Below are 22,574 nucleotides of genomic sequence, written 5' to 3' on the forward strand. Positions count from 1 at the left end.
AAAACAGCTGTTTTCGTTTTTGCATCAAAATATCACAAATTCATGTTATGTTTACTACCTTAAATGTTTCGCTAAAAACGCAACGTATATAGTTTAAATCGAAATCATTTTTTGCGCATATATTCCTTCTTTGCCCCAATATCACAAAGAGGTATAAAGTTTTGCTTTAGCAAATGGTCTGGAACGTATACATGAAATGCTCCTCAAGCAGGTTTTAAATGCCAAAAAAAAAACGACGAATAATCTGTCACTATATAGAGAAACAGATAAATGAAAAAAAAAAATTACTCGTTTAAGCTGTTAAATAATTGTAATTCGAGCTGAATACTATATGAGACATACAAAAATGAAATGAATGTGAAAGGGTTCGTGCGGAATATCAAAGTGATACTGTTGTTGCAATCAGTTGGTTTTAATGAAATTGCTTGTATAGAAGGTCAATGATTAATATCCCATGTTTTATAAGTCAGTTGAAAAAAGGCTTAAAATTACTGGAATTAATTAAGTGCTAATAGCTCAACAATATTTCTGCAAAAAGCTACAGAAACAAGCTCAGTAGCAAAAATTTTAAACATAAACCCAGTTTAGTGGCACTAGACAAACGCCCAAGACATAGAACACAAAATCACAGACAAGGAACATAGAAGAACAGCACAAAACTCCACAAAGTACAGTGCATACATACTATATATATAAAAATAGGTATGTTTATCAAGAATTGTTATGCACCACCTTGGAACGGTCAATTAAATGTAAATTTACTGGGGGTTTAAACCAGTGTATGTGCACATACCTCACTCTTATCCGAACAATCCTTAATAAAGATAAAACGCAAAAGGTAAATTTTATCAAAGTATGCATTTACTTGAGGAAACTTATCAATAAAACAGATAATAATAAACTTATTGGCAAACCCCAAGTTCTTCTAACCCTAACCATAACCCTCTTTTTTGTTCGATGAAATCCAAATTTAAAATAATGTGCATTGCGGAATGTTTCAGGGATTTTTTACGCACATCATTTACACTAAACAATGAGTTGAAACCTAGATTATTGAAGAAGATCATCAGACTCTCCATTTTTATTTCGAATTAATTTGCTCTGGGCTTGAATGACCAACAGCCTATAAACTAAAGAAGAGTACTGTAAAACTCAAAGTAGCGGTTACTTTCCTTAGTTACTGCGCTATATAAAGTTGGTAATTTACTAGATTTAAGTCAACCTTTTTCGATTATTCGTTTATGAAACGATGAGGTCGCCGATCGCCGAGTTATGAATGTCTGCCGATATAATCGATTATCGGCAATCATCGGCCCATCACAATTCAATTTTTTCCTGATTACATTGCTATTCCACGCGGAGATGCATCTCGTATAGAGGTGAAAATAGTCCCCTGATGATCATACACACAGCAGTACACTGAACTATAAGTTGTATCCAAATGCATCTGACCCTCATACCGTATTATTTCGTATTCCCTTGCTTATCCATTTAGAGTTGTATTCTTATGAACGAAGTCATGCATCAGATCGATTTGTAAATAGGTGTTTACATATTGAAATACCACTGGCGGGTTTCAGACGCCAATACCGTTGACAATTTCTTTGATTTGCAAGCCGCTATACTAAAATATTCATACTGATGTATACTTTATGTATTTTGAATCCAACTTGTTTAAGTTTTTGACTTACTTATTCACCAGAGTATATGAAAGTCTCTTGTGCGGAACATTTTTGTCAATATTCATGACCGTGCAAGTAAAGGAAAATCGTGTGTTAAGGTTAGACATGGGCTCACACTTTTCTTTACTTATTCAATAGGAGAGGAAAGAAGGATTAATACATAGGTACTCAAAGTTTTCAAATAAACTGTGGGATTGGTGGTGTGTTCGCATTCCTTTTGTGCGATATGTAGCTATTGTCGCTGATACAAATGCGAACCTACAACAAAATATCAACTCTGTTTTGCACGTTTGCGCGGCCAGTGTTCTAATTGTATGCAAATAAACATTGATAAATTTGTTCTATAATTGCTACCCACTTTGGACTTAATACCAGCGTAAGTAGTATGCGAAGAGCTGTTTGTGATGGTGCCGTTTAGCAACAGAAGGAATTGCCATTAAATTTGAATTCCAAACACATATTGGATATTTCAAACATGTAGCCGCCTTTCAACTATTTGATTCAGTAGTGATGCCAAATGCATGATACTCTTCTGAAAAAAATAGGAATACAGTTTTTATGAACCAACACGCATACACACACACACACGCACGCACACACGCACGCACGCACACACACACACACAGAGTCATGATTTTTTTATTTCATATTAACTTAACAGTGCTATGTCATGTGTATTTCGGACTGGAAGCCTTGTTCATAATTAAGTCTATGCTATATAACGCTATGTTTCAAGTTTAGCTATTTGGACTTTTATTTAAAGAATAATATTCTATAACATTAGAAAGCAACGTTTTTACTTCTTATTTGTTTTAATGAAACAAACATGAACACGTGAAGATCAAATGCTTTTTCTGAATGCATTCCCTTTCTGTTTTTGGTTTGAGACACACATATATTTTTTTATCATTTTCATGATAAACTGCTATTTATACTAGTAAGTAAATAATAGTGGTACAGAATGCAGACATTGCTATCATGATATAGAAATATTAGCTTCATTATTATTTCTAATGTTTTTTTCAACACAAACCATTAGCATTTGTTAAAGCGATTCAATGTTCTTTACTACCATATAAACGCATACATAAATTACCCTTGATGTATTTTTCCCCACTTTGCAATAAACGCACCATCAAATTTTATGAGTAGATAATGTACTGTTCATGATGAACTTCAAATAAATAAGCATTTCAAAATCAAGCCATACAAACATTTGAATAACAAAATGCAACTATAATCTTATAGTTCATCTCTTTTCCCACATTAAAAGTATAGTAAACCAAACAATGGCAATTTTTCAGCGCACTGAGTGTTCAACAATCTACATAAAAACAATTATTTGTGTGAGTTATTTTTAATCCCATCCAGTCGGATTTATAACTTTTCAAGCATATCCAGAGTTTTATTCATCATACTGTTTTATAATCCAGTACCAGCAAACATTAATCCAAGTTCTAATATGTATTAAGAAAGCTAAACGTGTTTCTATAAGTCCACTTAGAGCCTCAAACCGCATTTAGGCCGTGATTCGCAATTGGGTCTTGTAGACATAATAGGTCCCAAGCAACCCTCTGCATCTCTATTGTGGTAATAATCAAGCCGATTCGTCTCTATAAATGTCAAGTTAAACTTCGTTCATCCCCATTTTAGCTACTATAGAATGAATATGCCAAACTGTAACCACATACTGCCTTTTATCTGGTCAACTGTGTGCCAAATTATATCCAGACTGTGATATAAGTATAATCAATATGCTCTATAAAGCTATATCAAGTGCTTACTGATCAGCGATTTTGCTGTTCTTGAGACCATTCTTTGTAAGGTAATCCAAAAGTGTCACATTTTGGCAACAAAAAACTGTATCCAGAACCGGAAAAAAGAACGCGTATGTAAAGAAATATTCAATTTACAATTGTGACATCCCATATTGGATACAACTAAATTTGCATTTGCATCAGATACAATATAATCATACAGGAATTCTCAAACAATGTGGCACTTTGTGTAGTGACCTTGAAATGGCATTGCCTTTGACCTGGAGGTAGTCAATTGAACATGTTTATTTAAGGTGTATTAGGAATATGAGCAAAATACAAAATATGAAACATCAATCCCTAATTGTGTGCCATAGCTAGAAATAAAAGACTCGATATATACTTTTGGCGGTAATCATGAATGCCAATTTCTTGGTTTCATTATTATACCTTACGTAAAAGGAAGTTCCATACATTTTGCAATAATGCAACACATTGAATATATGTTATATGCCCCTAAAAGCGGTACGTTCAACATTTCCGAGGACATCATGGATGCCACGTTAACAAAAAATATTGTTTTTGAGGAATATAAATTTGTATAAATTTTCAACACCTTAATAGTTATCAATAATTACTAAGCAAGGCATCTATTCAGGTCAAGGAAAGTAATTAAACTATGTATTAAAATAATAATGGCACTGAATCTGGATTCTGGAATTTCGACTGCCGTATTGGACGAGATCAGAGTTGGTATGTATATAATCTTATACTCTCTGCAAGTGAACAAAGTTTCAACATGTGAACTCAATGTGCACTTTTTTATGTTAATTATGTCACCCCAAGTTGGATACAATTTCATTTGCATCATCATAAAATACTATAAAGTTGTGCAGCAACCCCAAATTTCGTGGTATGTTTGAACAGTAACAGTGAGGCAGACAATTCTTAACGAAATATATATTTGGTATGGCCTTATAAGTAAATGCTCTATTTACTTTATTTGAAACGTTCTGGCGAAAGGTGTTAATATAATATTTGTGTTATTAAATGGCGGTTTGGATACTGGCTTCTGCTTGAGGTTAGTCAATGAATCGTTTATGATACGTAAACGTTTACGCAACATCTCTATGAAGGGCAAATGTATTTAGTTCGGAATTGATTCCTCAATGTTGCATGCTTTTTTTCTTGAAAATGATACATGAATGTGAATAGACCATTGGCTACTTTTCTGCAAGAAAGAACCATGTAGCTTAGGGAGAAAAGAGCACATTATATCGGGATATTGGAAACTTGAAATGAATATGAGACAGATGTTAGAAATAGGTATTAATAAATTATATGTTATATATAAGTTTGTGTCATAGTTTCAGTTTTATTCAGAACGAAACACATGATAATACATTGAGTTAAAATTCATGAAGGCAGATCGAATCACATGCTGTTTTACATGAATGAAGAAGAGTGCCACCGAAAACGGACAGGGGGCAGCATCCTTTCAGCATCCTTTCATATCCAGTCTGATGCTAATACGCTACTTTATACACACGTGTTATATCTTTAAATCAAATGTGGTTACATAACATTGTAGCTTAGGTAAGAAACAAAACATATATGTGATAAAACCACCAAGCAAGTGTTGTGGTTATATTCATTTTAAGATGCATTATAAAAAAAAATAGGACGATAAATCAGTTTACTCAACAAATTTGTTTGATTGCTCCTGCACATATAGTGTCATCAATAATATAAACCCTAAAAAAATGGTTTAACTGCTTTGATCCAGTTTGTATAGAAACTATAGATACTGAGTATTCATATTTGTTTCTTTTCACTTGATCATATGAAAATAACTATATACAAGAATAATTAAGGGAGTGATAGTTTTTAAAGATGGTTTTGGTATTATCATTAAAGCAGTATTTTGTATCAATTTTGCAATTGCGGCTAGATTATCTGAGCTTTATATTTTTAACAACTCAACTGATCGAAATGAAAGCACAGTTTCTTAGTCTTTTGGCTCTTTTATGATTGTTTTTCTGTCTAAGAATTTCGTGTGGAAAAGTAAAGCTTAAGTGAAAGTAAAATGTGCATCCATTTACTCTCCTTTAATAATCGTTTCCAATTGTTTTCAATTTTATCAATTGCCATAAAAGAAAAATCATTGATACTGTGGTCAATGTTATGTTTGAATTATATCTAAACTTCGCAAGGATATTTGATTTGGATAATCCTAAAATAAAAACTGTCACTAAATACTTTTTCAGTCCTTAATGATGATTAATGCATATGTTTTAGGCCTTAATGATAAACGAATATTCATGAGAAGCAAGTTAATTCGAACTTTAATATGATGAATAAAATATCACCAAGGAGCAGTTAAATACGCATTTGGAGATGAAACTAAATGATTTCTCGTATTATTTTTGATGTCACAGGTACATAATTTCAGTAATGTTTCGCATACTTTTACATAAATGTACCGATAATAGACTATGTATAATTGATAAATGGTAGTCATCCTCGGCACCCCAGCGTATCTTAATCTATATCATATAGGTTTATGATAGGCTTGGGTGCCGAGGATGATGAGTAGTGAACGGACCGTGTATTTATGCATCCGTGAACATCTAACTAAAAAAAGGTATAGTGGTATTCTTAAATACCTGAGCTATTTACCTGGAGGCTCCTTGAATAAGGAATGGCTCAGTCATACCTGCAAAATACAAAAAAAAAAAAAAAAAATCTAACTTCAAAACTTTTGAACAGACTAACGGTGACGCAATTGAATGCATGCAAAAGCATGTCTTTGTAAATATTTTCTATAAAAACAGAATTTAAATTAGAAATTAATTCATAGATAACAAATTAACGTCGATAATCGGATATGCAAGCATTCAAATTATTGCATGAAGCAAACTCAAAATGCTTTTATCCATTTTTCAACTTAGTTATCAATGCACATGTTTTATATTTTATTATCAAGTAGCTGACATGTACTTGGAATACTTCACCTTTTCAATTGTACACTCACAGTAGTGAAACATAACAATGGGGCATCGTTTTTTGCATGTTGTACATAGTGCAACCTGCATTCCAATAAAATAAAAACGTTCATACGTTATTTATCTCTATATTAACCTGATATATATCTGAAATATTTAAAAAATAAAAAAGTGAATAAAAATAAATAACCAAATTACATATTTAGTGTAAAAACGTCGTTATGGTGACATCAAGAGTTTGTATTGATACTCGTCTGTATAAAATTCTACTACTACTAAAACCCCGGCCGACGACCACTGTCCAAAACGCTTGACGTACCTTTGAAGGATTAAAATGTTAAAGTGACACTCTTATTCAAAATCAATACATACACATGTATAACAAACGTCAATGTTGACTGATAAATCTTTAACTACTTACTAAATAATGCATTTATGGAAAATATTTATAACTGATAACAAGTGTGTAACCCTCTATTTAATAACAGAAAGCGTAAAAATATTTAATGATTGGTGAATGCTAAAAGATTTACTGTGATCTACAATAGTCCCATAACGTAAAAATACCGTGTTTTATGCACATTTCTTTCAAATTAAACTCGATATCCTTCACAAGACCCATTATTTTCGACATTTATTCAACCTTTTTGGAATATTAAAACAATAGTATTAATTGTGGTATTTCTTATTTGGGAGTAAGAGTGCATCTTTAAATGCATGCCTAGCAATTGTTGGTTTTTAAAAATGTATATAAATGTTGAAACACACGTGTATATGTTAATATTTGTTTGTATGAAATATTGTTTGTAGCGAATGTGTTATGTGTTTAGTATGATGCATTCTAAAACTGAGAAGTAAGATTAGCTATTGTCCCTAGCTATTATCAATCCATCTTAAAATATCCAGTTGAGAAATGTGTTGGAAGTTAATGTGAAAATTAATGTGAACTGTCTTTGTATATCTTTTCTGCCTTAATTATAAATGAATGTACATGAGAAGCAAATTGATTCTAACTTTAATATGATGAATAATATAAAACATACGTGCTTAGTAAAAAACGCACCCTGGCAACGTAATTCAGTGTATTATCGTATCAGTTCCCACTTTCACAGGTGCATATTTACAATAATGTTTAGCACACTTTAACTCATGTACATGTACCGAGCATTGACAATGATGAATATAGGTAGTGAACTGACCGTGCTAGTATGCATACGTGCATACGTGAATAGGACAACATCTTACTAAAACAGGTTTACTGGTATTCATAAATACTTGAACTGTTTATCTAGGGACTTCTGAGTCATAACTTTGGATCTGGGAAATACAGACAAAACAACAAATATCATTCAAACATTTGGCCAGATAAACGGTGTAGCCATTAATCGGATACAAAATTTATATAAATATTTGATATCGGAGAAAAACAACAAATTTTATATTTAAATTATGTCCTATATAACAATTGAACGTCAATATTCGGGTATGCAAGTGAGCATAGTTTTGAACAATCAAACTCAAAATGATTTGATCAAGTTTATTTATCAATGGCAAAGTCTGAAATTTCATTATTAAGTAGCTTTCATGCAAATGGAACAGTTAACCCATTCAATTGTAGTGAGGAAGTGTACAATTCTTTAATACATGTTTCAAACATTTTTAAAGTCTGGTCCGGCAATCCTAGAGCATATCACTTTAAGATCCCAATACATGTTTTGACACCTTAAAACATTAAATGGTAAAAACGTGAAGGGGGAAAATCAAATGTTTCTGCATAAGAATGAATTAAAAACAGTTATAGGGAGATAGCCAACTGTACCAACATAAGAATGAAAACAAACGGTTTAAACTTTAAACTTAACTTGAATATAACAAACACATTTTAAATCTTCTACCCAAATTACCTTACGTTGGAAGCATTACTGGAAATACAAAGCATACTAATATTGAGCAATGTCTGGATTAACCCTGATTTATAAGATGTGTGCGAAGCTTTGCCTCCCAACATCTTAAGAATGCAGAGTTATAGACATATTAGAAACTTTAACTTCTAACCGTTAACAAATGCTGAACTGACTTTGACAAACTGTTCATTCTGAAGTAAAATATGAAATAAGAACAAGTTATGCATTTTATTATCATTAATGTATTTAATGTATAGTTTTAACTTATTTTATAACTATAATTTTATATTTTTGAGGGGATACAAAGTGTCAGGTGAGGGTTTGCCGGTTAGAGAAAATTATAAATTAAAATAAACGACTATATGTAGCTGTATTAAATGCAATAAACGACAAGGTTGCTGTTGATGGAAAAAGGAATGACTTTGAATTAATCTACTTCATCCCATTTAAAACACAATGTCTTGTTGACTTTTGTTGGTACCTTTTCTGTAAAAAAGATATTGTAAAAAAACGATCCGAACCTGCTTGCCCGGAATGCTCGCTTTCATCCTGGTCATTTGATTTAATACGATTACAAATAACTTTAGTCTTATACTTCACATAAACAGTCATCTTGTAAAATTCGAAGATTCTGGGCTCAATCGTATGGATGTTAAGTTTGAAATCATTGATTGCTAAATGTATCTGTGACCTTGACCTTTGACCTTTGGACGTCTATATATTTCTATGATATACCATTATAATACCTTGCATCTACTTGCGAAGGTCATAATTTTGGGTACTTGTTGGAAATTGTTCAGTCGCATAAGATAAACGTTGAATTCTTCATTTTGTTGACAAATTAATAATCAAAACTTTATTCAATTTCCACATTACATGCACTGATATATGCACAGGTGTCTTTCTCTCATTTTTTGAATGAAACTGTAACGACAAGACAACCTAACGTACGACGACTTGAATAAACTAATTGTTTTCTTCTTTTATTTTATCTTAAATATGAACTGAAACGCATCAATTTCTTTGATTGACAAATTCAATGTTAAAACAATTCCCAAAATACGGATTTCTCCGAGAACGTTTCTCCGTGTAAAGTCTTAATTCGTTCAGAATAAGACATTAACGTGGTTTTGTAACCCTTTAATCCCAGAAACAAAATGCAATGATTTTAGTATGTTTCTAGCAAAACCATTTATTGCGAATTACAACATGAACTTTACATATTGCACAGTTCGACAAATTCTGTGAGCACAACTAATTCTATGGAAGGATTCTAGAACTAGAGTCAGGTGTTCCGACGGATTATTAAGCGCAGAATATAATAAAGTGCACACCGTTTCTTTTCCTAGTCATCTTCCGGTTTCAAGTTCTTGTAGACAAAATCTATCTGCACTATTTTCATTTATAATGACCCCTTTATATTTCAAATGAAAACAGCATGCGTTTATTAAGGCGAGCTTAAACAACACGTGTGTACACTTAACGCATTGATGATCTGCATTGACTATATTATAATCGCTCAAAAATGCAAAATAATTACGACATTGCGAAACAAATATTTTATTTGTGGATTATTCAGCGCAGGATATAAAGTTGGTTTTATTAGTTATCTTCTAGCTTCAAAATTTTCGTAGACGAAAGTGATCTTCATTGTTTTAATTACAATTAATTCGTTATAGTTCGGATAAAAACTGAACTAAATACTCTACAGTTAAACCTCCCAAGAAAGCAAAATATTGAGGAAATTACCAAAACATACAAACAATAATAACTGGTATCGTAATAAATTATTATAAACACAAGATTCATACTCATAGCATGTATTCCGTTTAATTGGGAATCTAAGGATTGTGCAATTAGTTTAATATTAAAGCAGCTCCCTATTTACTTTTTTAAAATATTTAAATGAATAGTTAAAAATACCTTGTACATCATACTTCACGTTAAAGATTTTGTAAAACAAACATAAATCAGCCCATATTAACACAGAGAACAAATACAAATTCTGGAAGGGACACCTGACTTTAGGAGGGGACACTTGATTTCAATACATGGTGTCCCGAATAGAAAATATATAGTATCAGTCATTGAAAACTATTCCGTTCTTTCCCGGGTTATTTCCAGCGAAATACATCCAGCTCAAGAAAAGGAAAAAAAATCGTGTATTCCCTGAGAATAACAATCTCTGAAATTGACAAGTATACCTTCTTTCAGAAGAGTATTCACTATACATCCGTGCCTTATTAATTTAACAGCTGGTTTCAGAAAATGGTTAATAAAGTATTATTCAACCTAAGTGAGCGTCACTGTGAAGTGCTGCACGTGCTTATAAACTGTATATATATGGTATTATTGGACAGTGGCTGGATCTTTAAGAAAAAAATCAAATGATAAATGGTGGCAATCAATTAATGAAATGAAAATTTCGCGAAAATATAAATGAAAAAGAAGCAGGTTTTATTTAGATCTTAAATCAAAGATAAACAAAAAGTAACTGTATTGTTTTCAGTAACGTTAAATCTGTCGGCTTGGTTGTTCGACTTGGATACAGAAAAGCGAATGGAAAGGTGCATGTGAAGAGAAAAATAAATCGATCAACATGCAAGAAGGTATATTATACTGCGATTTTAACCAATTTCTGGAGATATTCATTTTGTAACATATTTAAATTCTAAAACAATGTTTGAATAATTTATCTAAAATACTTCTGAGTTCACAGTTATACATTGCCTATGATCACTTTATGCAATGCATATACAAAGTGTATACATATGTTTACAGAGAGTGTAGAGATCATACCTAGCCTGGCGGTGCTAAAGAAAAGTGAGTCAATGCCAGATGGGACCCCAACAGTAAGAGGTAAAGGTGTAAAAATATGTCATCTTATCAATATTTATAATTCTATTGATATTAAATTTGCATCAATGATATGGCAGCTGCTTTTTATACCTAATGAACAACAATTGTGTCTGTATCGGAAAATATCACATTGTGTTCTGCATCCAGAATATAACATTATGTTCCGTGTACAGAATATAACATTGCATCCATAAAACAACATTTGTGCATTGCATCCAGAAAATAACATTGTGTTCCGCATCCATAACATTACATTTTTGGGTTCTGCATCTAAAATATAAGTTTTGTGTTCCGCATCAAGGGCATGACATTTTTGTTCTTTATATGAGGCAAAACATTTGCATTCTTTTTCCAGGCATTACCATTGTGATCTGTGCCATGGTTATGATATTAGTTTTCTGTATCTAAGGAAAAAAACATTTACATTCCATATTAAGGAATTTATAATATTTGCGATTTAGCTCCAGGATGCGACTTTCTGTGGTCCTAATCTAGATTTGGGCATTTTGGTCAATCAAGTCATGACATTGTGTTTTGTATCGAGGCAACGGTATTTTCTTATGATACCAGGTAATGGCATTGTGTTCTGTATCTAGGTTATGACATTGTGTTCTATCCAGGTTATGACATTGTGTTTTGTATCCAGGTTATGACATTGTGTTCTGTATCCAGGTTATGGCATTGTGTTCTGTATCCAGGTTATGACATCAAGTGCATTTCCAAGGTTATGACATTGTGTTCTGTATCCAGATTATGACATAAAGTTCTTCTCCCAGGTTATGACATTATGTTCTGTATCCAGGATATGACGCTGTGTTCTGTATTCAGGTTATGACATCAAGTTCTTTTCCCAGGTTATGATAATGTGTTCTGTATCCAGGTTTTGACATTATGTTCTGTATCCAAGTTATGGCATTGTGTTCTGTATCCAGGTTATGCAAGTGTGTACTGTAGTCAGGTTATGACATTGTGTTCTGTATCCAGGTAATGGCATTCTGTTATTTATCCGGGTTATGACATTGTGTAATGTATCCAGGTTATTACATTGTGTTCTGTATCCAGGTTATGGCATTGTGTTATGTATCCCGGTTATGACGTTGTGTTCTGTATCCAGATTCTGACATTGTGTTCTGTATCCAAGTTATGACATTGTGTTATGTAGCCAGGTTATAGCATTGTGTTCTGTATCCAGGTTAGGCAATTGTGTACTGTAGTCAGGTTTTGAATCGCTATTAAGACTGTCTTCTGAGTATAAACCAGAACTGCTGTCTTGTGTTCTTTTGAGAGGCTATTAATGTGGCTATGCTGGAGTTTTAACCAACCACTTATTAGATGAGATGTTGATACCTTTTCCAAAAGACTACTCTTAAACTTTCATTACAATAATCAAGCTGAACTTAATAAGTATTACATGAGCAAGGTATATGTTTTCTGTATTCAGGGAATGACTTAAGCGAGGGAGTGGATTATCACAAGCTATTGCAGTCCTACGCTACCTCTGGATACCTTAACCACTAGACTCCTCTTATACTTTCATTACAATAATTGAGCTGAACAAAATAAGTAATGTATATAGGCAATGTATGTGTGTTCTGTATTCAGGGTATGACTTTAGCGAGGGAGTGGATTATCACAAGCTTTTACAGTCCTATGCTACCTCCGGATTTCAGGCACAGAATTTTGGTCGCGCTGTCGAGGAAATCAACAGAATGGTAAGTTGTTTGAATATTTCGTATTTGCAAATAAACTTTAATTGTTGGTTCGTAATGAACGAAAATCTATATTTAGCACCATCAAAATCAAAAGGTCAATCGTGTTGTCCTAGTGCGAAAATGTTATAGGAGATATGAAGAAATAGATTTTGACCTACAATTTAATCCAATAAAACGCCTAACTGATTTCAATAAGTAACGAGCTTAATCGCTTAGAATCACAGTACTTAAGCTAAACTCGACATGACATTTTAATTTTGTTTCCCGTATGCTGAAAGCACGTTCTTGTCTAGTTAGAACATATAGTTTAAAATCTTTATGACTTTGAAGAGCTTGCTAGCTTTCCTCACTCAAATAAAACTTATAATACGATCTAACTATTGCAAAGTATGCGCTTATTGAGTACTTTATTATCGTTTCTTGCGAAAAAAGGAAACATTTAAATTTAAGCTGTTTGTTTGTCCAGAAATAAAGGTAGAAAATCTATCGTGTAATAATTCAAACCTTGCGTTATGTTTTTATATATTCATGTTTAGATTCATTGTAAGTTGCTACCAATTGACGACAAAAATGTAAAGGAGCTGATTGGACACCCGACAGGCCGAAGCAGGACCAACTGTTCAATTTTCCTGAGTTATACGTCCAATATGATTTCATCCGGAGTGCGCGAGACAATCCGATACCTGGTACAGAACAACATGGTCAGTTTTTAATAACAAAAATATAAATGCCTAAAAATATTAAAAATAAGTGTATCGAGATTTTGCAATTTGTTTATACAGCATTTATGTTTTTTTTCGATCGCAAAGATTTGTAGCGGCGAAGGCAGGTGCACGTTTTTTAAAGAATCTAATTCGTAAGGTCAAAAATCCTAACTCCAATTTAGTAGCACATATGACAACAAGTTGCTTTATGTATTTACTCAAAGGTATGTTAATTTATGATACTGGATAAATATTTATAACACCAACATGCATAAAAATAACGAATATATGACACTAATTTCAATTCCATTCACGACTAAGATTTGCAACGATCTTTAATAAGTCTTTAAAAAGACATTGAAGGCAATTGAGACGTAAAATTACATAATACCTACAGGTAGATTGCCTGGTGACAACAGCAGGCGGCATTGAGGAAGACTTTATGAAGTGTTTTGCACCCACATATGTCGGGGACTTCGCTCTGAAAGGACACAGCCTCAGGTATCTACCCTTAATTTGTTATATTTCATGAGAATTACTTCGAAGACCTGATATGTTTCGTGAGACTCTGTACACTGTTAACATTTTGCTAGATCTTTAATGATTATTGAACATAGACTTTTGGGTGAACAAGTCTAAACTCCTCCACTATTGTCATCAATGTTTGGAAATCATTTAAATAAAATTTTGACAAAAAGAATAAAACTATTATGAAGCTATTTACACAAATTGATTAATTATTTATGAGCCTGCCAGATGCATGGATTAAAAACAACCTACAGCACGAGTATAATCTGTTTACTCAAGCTATAACCTAACCATCTTTAGAGCACAATTGGTCGTATGTTACAGGGAGAAGGGAATTAATCGTGTCGGGAACCTACTAATTCCTAATGACAACTACGAGAAGTTTGATGCCTGGATCATTCCCATCCTAAACACAATGCTCCAGGAACAAAAGGAAAAGGTACATGGATGTTGTAAATCTTTGTTAGAAGGCGGAGAATGAGTAGTCAGGAAGAATGCAGCAGTGTAGATAAAAGTAAAATATTGAAAGGGTGTTCAGGAAATAAACAATTGTGTAGAAGGAAGCAGTGTTTGGAACAGTTAAAATAGATAGAAAATGAAGGGAATCATGTACACATAAACAGTGCTGATAATAATTGTTGTAAATAGCAAGTAGAAAATGTTGTGGATGGACGGAATGGATATGGAAACACAATCAATCTTTGTTAGAAGGTGAAAGAACAAGAATGGAATGATTTTGTTCGTTGATCTACTGGTTACAAAATACAATTTCAAATATCATAAATTTATGCAAAGATATGTTGATCTAGTTTAAACTTATTAATTTTACAACAATTGTGAAACAAGTTATTACACCATTATATTAATCACTCTCGTTGGCACGATTTTACGCGAGACTGTTGTCTTGTGCTGTGGGGGAAACCGGAGTACCCGGAGGAAACCCACTTGTCCGGCTTGGTGACCACAAACCAAACTCAAGCCGGACAAGTGGGTTTCCTGTATGTTGATCTGTAAAATTATATGTAAGGTACACTGTGTATGCCATAAAAGATGAACGAGTTCTAGCGCAGGAAATCAACCACCCCGACTCCGTATACTACTGAGCCCATAGAAAAAAACACATTTCAATATCTTGTCTGCTATAACTCGATCCCTCCAACAAATATTGTGAGTAAACACCTGCATAATTGTTTACAGGGAACGTTGTGGACGCCATCACGTGTGATCGACCGTCTTGGGCGAGAAATCAACAATCCTGATTCTGTTTACTACTGGGCACATAGGAACAACATTCCCGTCTTCTGTCCAGCCATCACGGACGGTGCCCTCGGGGATGCTATTTACTGCCATTCTGTCAAGAATCCTGGCCTAGTGATTGATCTCGTACATGGTAATAGTTTTTATTGTACGATTCCAATGGCCCAGAGAAATTTATCAGTTAGATATAAGTGATATATCACTGATGTAAAACACTGTTGTAGATTATAGAAAACTGTTACTTCAAAAGTGTTTTAGCAGAATTGTATGTTGAAAAGAGATTTTTATATTTCATCTCGTGTAGACAGAAAATAGAAATTTATGGTGCTCAGTAAAATTATATTTATATCTTACTAAAACAAACAATTATTATCCAGTTTTTACTGTGTTGTTTAGATTTTGTTTATACGAAAGTAACAGCCCAGCAAACACGGTTTTGTTCGTTTTGTTTAACCCATCTACCCACTTGTATAACTATAAAACGCAAAAAATAACCGCAAATACTAACGTTGGAGCAATGTTACCGCTACGGTTTTCTTAACGTTATGTCACAACGTTATGAATGTGGAAGTTTTCTTAATGTTGTTACAACGTAACTTTGACAACCAATACACAAACCTTTATACAACGATGCAACAACGTAGACACAACCATGACCGTTTTTACAACTTTGTATGAAGGTCAATCTCATTAAAATCAGATCCCAATTGCAAACTTTATGTCGTGACGCTATGTGGATCTGAGGATTTAGAAGGTCATCTCAAATCAAATTGATCTTTGCAATAGGAAGTAATATTACGTCCTAGTCAGACACGAAACCGACGATTTCTCCAAACGCAAAGACCGAATTAGGGTATCACTAGAAGGGAATTTTGCGAAATAATAGCAAATTCGTATGCTTAAACGGTACTGTTTTAACGAAAATTTCAGGGTTCCTTCCAAACTAATTTTATCTCTGTAACCAATAGGTCAATCTTTACCTTGTTACACATATGACGCTTCGTTAATTTATGACAGTCACTGATGATTTGGAAATAAATTCTTAAAGCGGGCAGGTAGATCCCGAGTTAGCATCGTCAACAACGACGCCACGTAAAGTTTCAACCAACCCTTCTGCATTACAAAAGTTATCACTGGTCAGTGTTTCGTGCACTTGCTTATAAATATGCAAGTTATAAAGGTCACATGGAGTTGACTCTAACGACATATCTCAGTTTGAATATAACGTAGTGAAAGGAAGTGAGCGTCATGATATACTTTTAATTAGATAGTATGAAACCTGTCTATTGGTTGCCATTGAATTTTATCACAACATTGAAAAACCGCCACCTTCATAACGTTGTGGCATAAAGTTTAGACAACGTTAGCTGCATAACGTTTAGACTACGTAATCGGTAATGTTACTACAACCTTGTCATAACGTAATATGTTTGCTGGATAATAGCTGTATTTACTAGTAATACAAGTAAATGGCTGGGGTAAACAAAACGAACAAAAAACGTCAGTCAAATGCAATAGTTAAATTATACAAGCACAAACATAACATATATTTTAATACATTTTTATAGATAAATTCACTTTGCGCTTGTTGCTGTTAAAGTTAAGCCATTAGGATAATATAAGGTTATTGACTTAACATCTTGCACATGTCCGCTCAACATTTATAAAGAACATAATTTAGCACTTTATATTTGAATTACTAACATTTCATCCTCAAAACAAATATACTTTTTTATCAAAATCAATCGTTATAATTAAACTTAACGTTATATAATATTCGACTAAGATTAGAAAGCGAGAGTATAAATTCATCTTTTATATTTTTCGTAATTACTACGTCTATCAGAACAACTAGATCAACGTTGTGACAAAGTTAGTACATCGTTTCTTTAGTTCAAGGAAATTCGAAAAAGAGATATATCTCCTTTTACACAACGTTATTATAACGTTAACAAAAGATTGTCAAATAACTAAATTGCACAACAAGTATATGTTTAATACTTGCAATTCTTTATAAGATGCTTGTCTTGAATTATATATTGCATTACTAATAATTTGAGTGACAATTAGTGGACAATTATTAAGGCACCTACGTTATACAAATGGTGTGACAACATTATACAATAAACTTATTATGGCACAAACTTAAGCATATACTAACGTTATTATAACGTTATGTGTTTGTTTGGATGCATGAACATTCCACAATTGACTCAAATGGTATTTTCCAAGTTTGACTGGTAAAGGTTCTTTTCCAAAAATGGTTGAACAATAACCTGACACCTTTTTCATGTCATCTGTGCCAATATTATACTGTTTGCTGTAAAACTTTCTGTAAAACTTAACTCTGAAAGAGCACATTCATCTTAGATATCATTTGTATCATATTGATATTTTTCGGAAAATTTTGAGAGTGTCGTTAATGTTAATCAAATAGACTTACCTTTAAAATGACTTTATTCGCAATGACTAATGAATGTTTTCTTTGTGGGTATTTCTAAGATCGCGATGCTGTTCCCCAATTAGTATATATGCATTGGCTTTAACACTGGATTGTATTCCCCTGCAAACTGGGCAAGTTCATTATGTTTCTAGCAATCATCATATATGTCATATTTGGCATCAACAGATTAATTTCTGGTATAAAAAATGCACGACTTACTGTAAAATTACAATCTGAGCAACAACAGTTTTCACCAAAAAATATTCGATTTTAAGAGTCGTAAAATGCGCTACACATCACCACAATTGTTTATTGCATAATCTAAAGATTCATCATTCATATTTCCGCTGAATAAGTTTTGATCAGATTTAAACTCACGAACCTGGAAAATGTTGATACGTCATACATTGTTTTTTGTCACTACTAATTCATAGCTTCATGGCTATTTTCTTTCTGAGGAAAGTAACTTTCTGTTGTTAAACAATAATTTGATCTTAATAGGGTATTGTAACTTTAAGGTGTTTGCATAGTTTTAATCAAAATCGTCTGAACTTTGAAAAATGCTATGTAGATATAGCTTTCAGCAGGTTTTAGCAGCATTTTTGTTTGATTCAACTTTTAATATTAAAGCTGCAATCTCACAGATTGAGTGTTTTGATAACTGTTTTATTTTGTCTTGGAACGAGCCAATTTTTGCGAACATCTATGGAAACCAGTCATATAAGACAGCCGACAAAAAAAGTTCGCAGATTTATATATTTAAGATCAAAAATTGATGTTTTATGCATTTTTCTGAAACCGTTAGTACCGGTGTAAGCCATAAAACATTAATTTTTGAACGGAAATATGAAAATCTATGATTTGATTTTTTGTCAGCAATCTTATATCATTAGTTTGCAGATATTTACGCAAAACTTTGCTCTTTCCAAAACAAAAAAATAAAACAGTTGTTAAAATGGTATATCTGTGAGAGTGCAGCACTTGGTTGATTCAATTTGAGGCGAAGTTGTCGATGTGCTTTAGGATTCGATCGTTAGTCGATCGCGGCTCGATTCTTTCGTCTACTCAGGAGTTTTCAAAGAGATTATTATTAAATTGGAAGGGAGTCTGGATTTGGTATTTTTCGGGGTAGCGGGGTTACGCAAAATGCAGAATATATAGAAAACGTATTGAATCTAGAGGAGGCTATTAGGTTTTACACAAAATAGAAACTGTATCGATTAAATATCCACAGATATTCATAATCATGAACTTTGTTTGTTTTACGTTGACAGAAAATTATTGACGTTTATTAATGTTAAAAAAGAAATTTCTGGCAATAAACGTTGAATATTCATTTCGGCTTGATAAGATTTCCTAACTAACGAGAATATGCAGTCATTGAATAGTTGTCTATAAGTTATTGAGGTTAAGTAGCAGAGCATGGTGAAATTAGGTACACATTAGCTATGCTGAGAAATTATAATGACAAGCGTCGGCAAGCGTTATAGCATCGTCCGGAAGCGCGTCGATGACGGCTGGCATTGTGCGACAAGTGAGCCAACAATGGTCTTGTTTTGCTTCAGACATTCGAGCGATCGGATCCGTATCCATCAATGCCGTGCACTCTGGTATGATAATTTTGGGAGGAGGCGTCATCAAACACCATACATGCAATGCAAACCTTGCGGTACTAGACTGCTTTTTCATTTATTGATAATTGAATTTGTTTTGAAGATTATTTGCAGGAAAGGGAACCACACGTACAATTTAAGTACGCTCAGAACGTTTAAAATTTAGCAATGTGTACTTATTTGTGTAAATCAATGGATACTTTTTTCTTGTCAGTTTTCCACGAAAAAGTCAACGAACTGCTTTAGCTTTTGTTGTCCTCATAATCATATCAGATTTTAAATCTTTGCCGTAACACAATTCTTTATATTCAAATGAAACTTGGTAGTCATCTTGCAAGAAACGGTACGCACGTTTTCATTCATAAACCAATGGCATTATCAATGTTGTTTAATAAATACCGGCCATGTACAGCTTTTATCAGGTACGACTAAAATGTGAATATGACTCGGGGTTTGTCCTCGTTAGGTCATATTAGTAGCCATTTATGATCAAGCTACAATAAATGACTTAAATGACTTACCTTATCGTATACTTTTTTCTAACAGAGAAATGGGGCGGACTTTGCGGTGTACCTGAACACGGCTCAAGAGTTTGACGGCAGTGACTCGGGTGCGAACCCAGACGAAGCTGTCTCCTGGGGAAAAATCAAATCCAACGCAAAACCTGTTAAGGTACAGATCAATCAGTGAATTTAAATGCTATCAAAAAAGTAGGTATCTTACACTGCTACAAACAACAAAAATGACAAACACAGATATCTTATCAAACATCTTGTTCTTTTAGATATGTGCGGAGGCTTCCCTAGTTTTCCCTCTTCTTGTGGCGGAAACCTTTTCCCAACGACAAAATGAGTTTACCGCTCCTACTCCGCGTACTGAGACAACGGCTCAGGATGATACTGGAAAGAACTGCGAAATGTTTTAATTTAACAAGGCAAATTTGTTCAGGTCTTGTGTAAAATGGACCACGTGAAATTAAAACATCCTACAGTTATTTACACAATCAATTATCTCCTATGGAAATAATCATTAAATTATATCCATCATCATACAAAACACTCGCTTCTTTTTGGGTGTAACAACGATTTTTAGTAGTTTAAAAGAATCCACTGGTTATTTTTACTTGATAATTTGTGCATCCTATTGAAACAATTGTCATCTTCATGACTGTAGTAAATATACAGCAAAGTTGATGCAGACATGACTGATATATTTATACTACATAACAGCTTATCACAGTTTTAAACGTTAAAACATATAACACAAAAATATATTTACACACTTTTTTTATATTATATTACTTTAAACATTTCTTATTCTATGTTAAAGCAGAACACAAATCTCATAAAACCAGAACACAAATACACACAAATGCACGCACGAACGTACACATATAGTCTTATGCATTTATCACAGTTTGTTCATTTCGATTAGTTAATGTTCTAATAGACACCCCTATCCACTTGTGTGGAAGTTGTCAATAACAATCATTGTTTTCATGCAATGTCCCTTAAACTCAAACATCAGCAAAACGCTTATTCATGTTATGAAAGAAACTACAGAAGTAAACGTTGAATTAATTCTAAATGGAAATACGAACAACGACCACGAGAACAACTGCAGAATCTTCACTTTTGTTCAGATTTATTTCTAAGATTGAAAACGCTATTATCTAAACTGTCCCCTACTCCCTTGCTTGTGTATCCAATTGTCTCCATCTTTATCTCTTGTCTATCTCCCTTCTATATCTCTATATTCCCTTCTGTCTTTATTGTGTACCCAATTGTCTCCATCGTTATCTCTTGTCTATCTCCCTTCTATATCTTACCAACGGTCAATCTCTCAGTATAAATATGATATCTTGTTTTTTCATCAATGAATACTGTTTTGATATTAAAAAACTTTCTCATACATATATACTTCCAAGGTGTTCATTCCATCGCTTATGAATGTAAGTTAAACTATGAGGAGAGAAACATTATAAGGTCTGCTATCGCTTTAGCCGATTTAATCTATCATGTATAAAATGACATCGACGTTGCAATGTGTGATATTTATGTTGAATAAAATATGTTTAATACCCAGAAGGTTTTCACGACCGGACAAAGAAGTATTGAAAATATTAAAGGATTATGACATTTTGACATACAGATCTGCCAGAGGCGGTCATAATCAGCTTACACAAAATTGGGATGACAATCAAGAGATCAATTTGGAAATTATTAAAACATTACTTGAAGCTATTCCAATTGTAATATCAACATGTAGATCAAAGCCTAAACAAAAAATCAACAAAGAAATGCTGAATTCTAGGAGAACAATGATTTTATACCACACTAAATATGAATCTCAAACAATAGTTAAAGACCATAAACACATAAAAAATTGTTGCATAAACCCAAGATCCCTGAAAAACAAAACGATATCTTTTAGTGAATTTATACTCTCGAATTATCTAGAGCTCATTGCTGTGACCGAGACATGGTTAGGCACCTCCATCAATAAAGCATGTCTAAGTGGACTGTTACCGGATGGGTATAAAATCAAGCATGTGCCACGCCCAGGTAGTAGGCGGGGAGGTGGGGTGGCCCTGATCTATAAATCAGTGATATATGTTAAAATAGTCTCTTCAACCAGTTACAATATATTTTCAACATTTGAAAATATTTAGTGTAATGTAAGTATCAACAACTACACATTGATCATGGCCGTTATGTACAGACCTCCTCCATCAAAGAAAAATGGCTTAATTGCACGAGTTTTTCTGGATACCGAATGGCCAGATTTCTTATCAAAATTTGCCACAATTGACAACAATGTCATTATCACCGGCGATCTGAATTTTCATTTGGCCAATCTTTCTAATCGCGACACTATCAGATTTAACAGTGTGCATCAATCTTGTGGCATGTATCAACATGTGAAAGGGCCAACCCACGTCCACGGTCATACCTTAGACGTGGTCATCGCTAGAGACATGGAAAACATAGAATCTGCAGTTGTAGTGACCGATCCTGGATTATCAGATAGCTCTGGCAAAATAGCTTAAGACCATTACGCAGTAATGTTCAATGCGCTTGCCGCGAAACCCCCTCCGGTAAAGAAATTGT

General features: G+C 33.3%; 1 protein-coding gene across 3 annotated transcripts; it reads left to right on the plus strand.

Annotated features, from left to right (window-relative positions):
* The first annotated feature begins 1,715 nt into the window (after window positions 1–1,715).
* LOC128207522 (deoxyhypusine synthase-like) lies at window positions 1,716–21,544 on the plus strand. Of its 3 annotated transcripts, none has more exons than XM_052910473.1 (11): window positions 1,716–1,846; window positions 10,858–10,957; window positions 11,130–11,207; window positions 12,810–12,919; window positions 13,456–13,620; window positions 14,021–14,124; window positions 14,476–14,590; window positions 15,349–15,541; window positions 19,417–19,520; window positions 20,011–20,136; window positions 20,249–21,544. In XM_052910473.1, the coding sequence occupies exons 2-11, from the start codon at window positions 10,948–10,950 to the stop codon at window positions 20,387–20,389; spliced, it is 1,146 nt and encodes a 381-aa protein (XP_052766433.1). In that variant the 5' UTR covers window positions 1,716–1,846; window positions 10,858–10,947; the 3' UTR covers window positions 20,390–21,544. The 3 variants fall into 3 exon arrangements, with proteins under 3 accessions (XP_052766433.1, XP_052766434.1, XP_052766432.1); XM_052910474.1 differs by having other exon boundaries at window positions 1,729–2,058; XM_052910472.1 differs by lacking the exon at window positions 1,716–1,846 and adding an exon at window positions 4,442–4,520.
* Window positions 21,545–22,574: the final 1,030 nt, after the last annotated feature.

The sequence above is a fragment of the Mya arenaria genome, chromosome 11, assembly GCF_026914265.1.
Source record: "Mya arenaria isolate MELC-2E11 chromosome 11, ASM2691426v1".
In the NCBI taxonomy this organism is placed as follows: Eukaryota; Metazoa; Mollusca; class Bivalvia; order Myida; family Myidae; genus Mya; species Mya arenaria.

Excerpts from the sequence above, each read along its gene's own strand:
- LOC128207522 (XM_052910473.1), top strand. Across the intron at positions 13,621-14,020 it reads ACCTGGTACAGAACAACATG|GTAGATTGCCTGGTGACAAC; the intron begins GTCAGTTTTTAA and ends TAATACCTACAG. Across the intron at positions 14,125-14,475 it reads CTGAAAGGACACAGCCTCAG|GGAGAAGGGAATTAATCGTG; the intron begins GTATCTACCCTT and ends CGTATGTTACAG.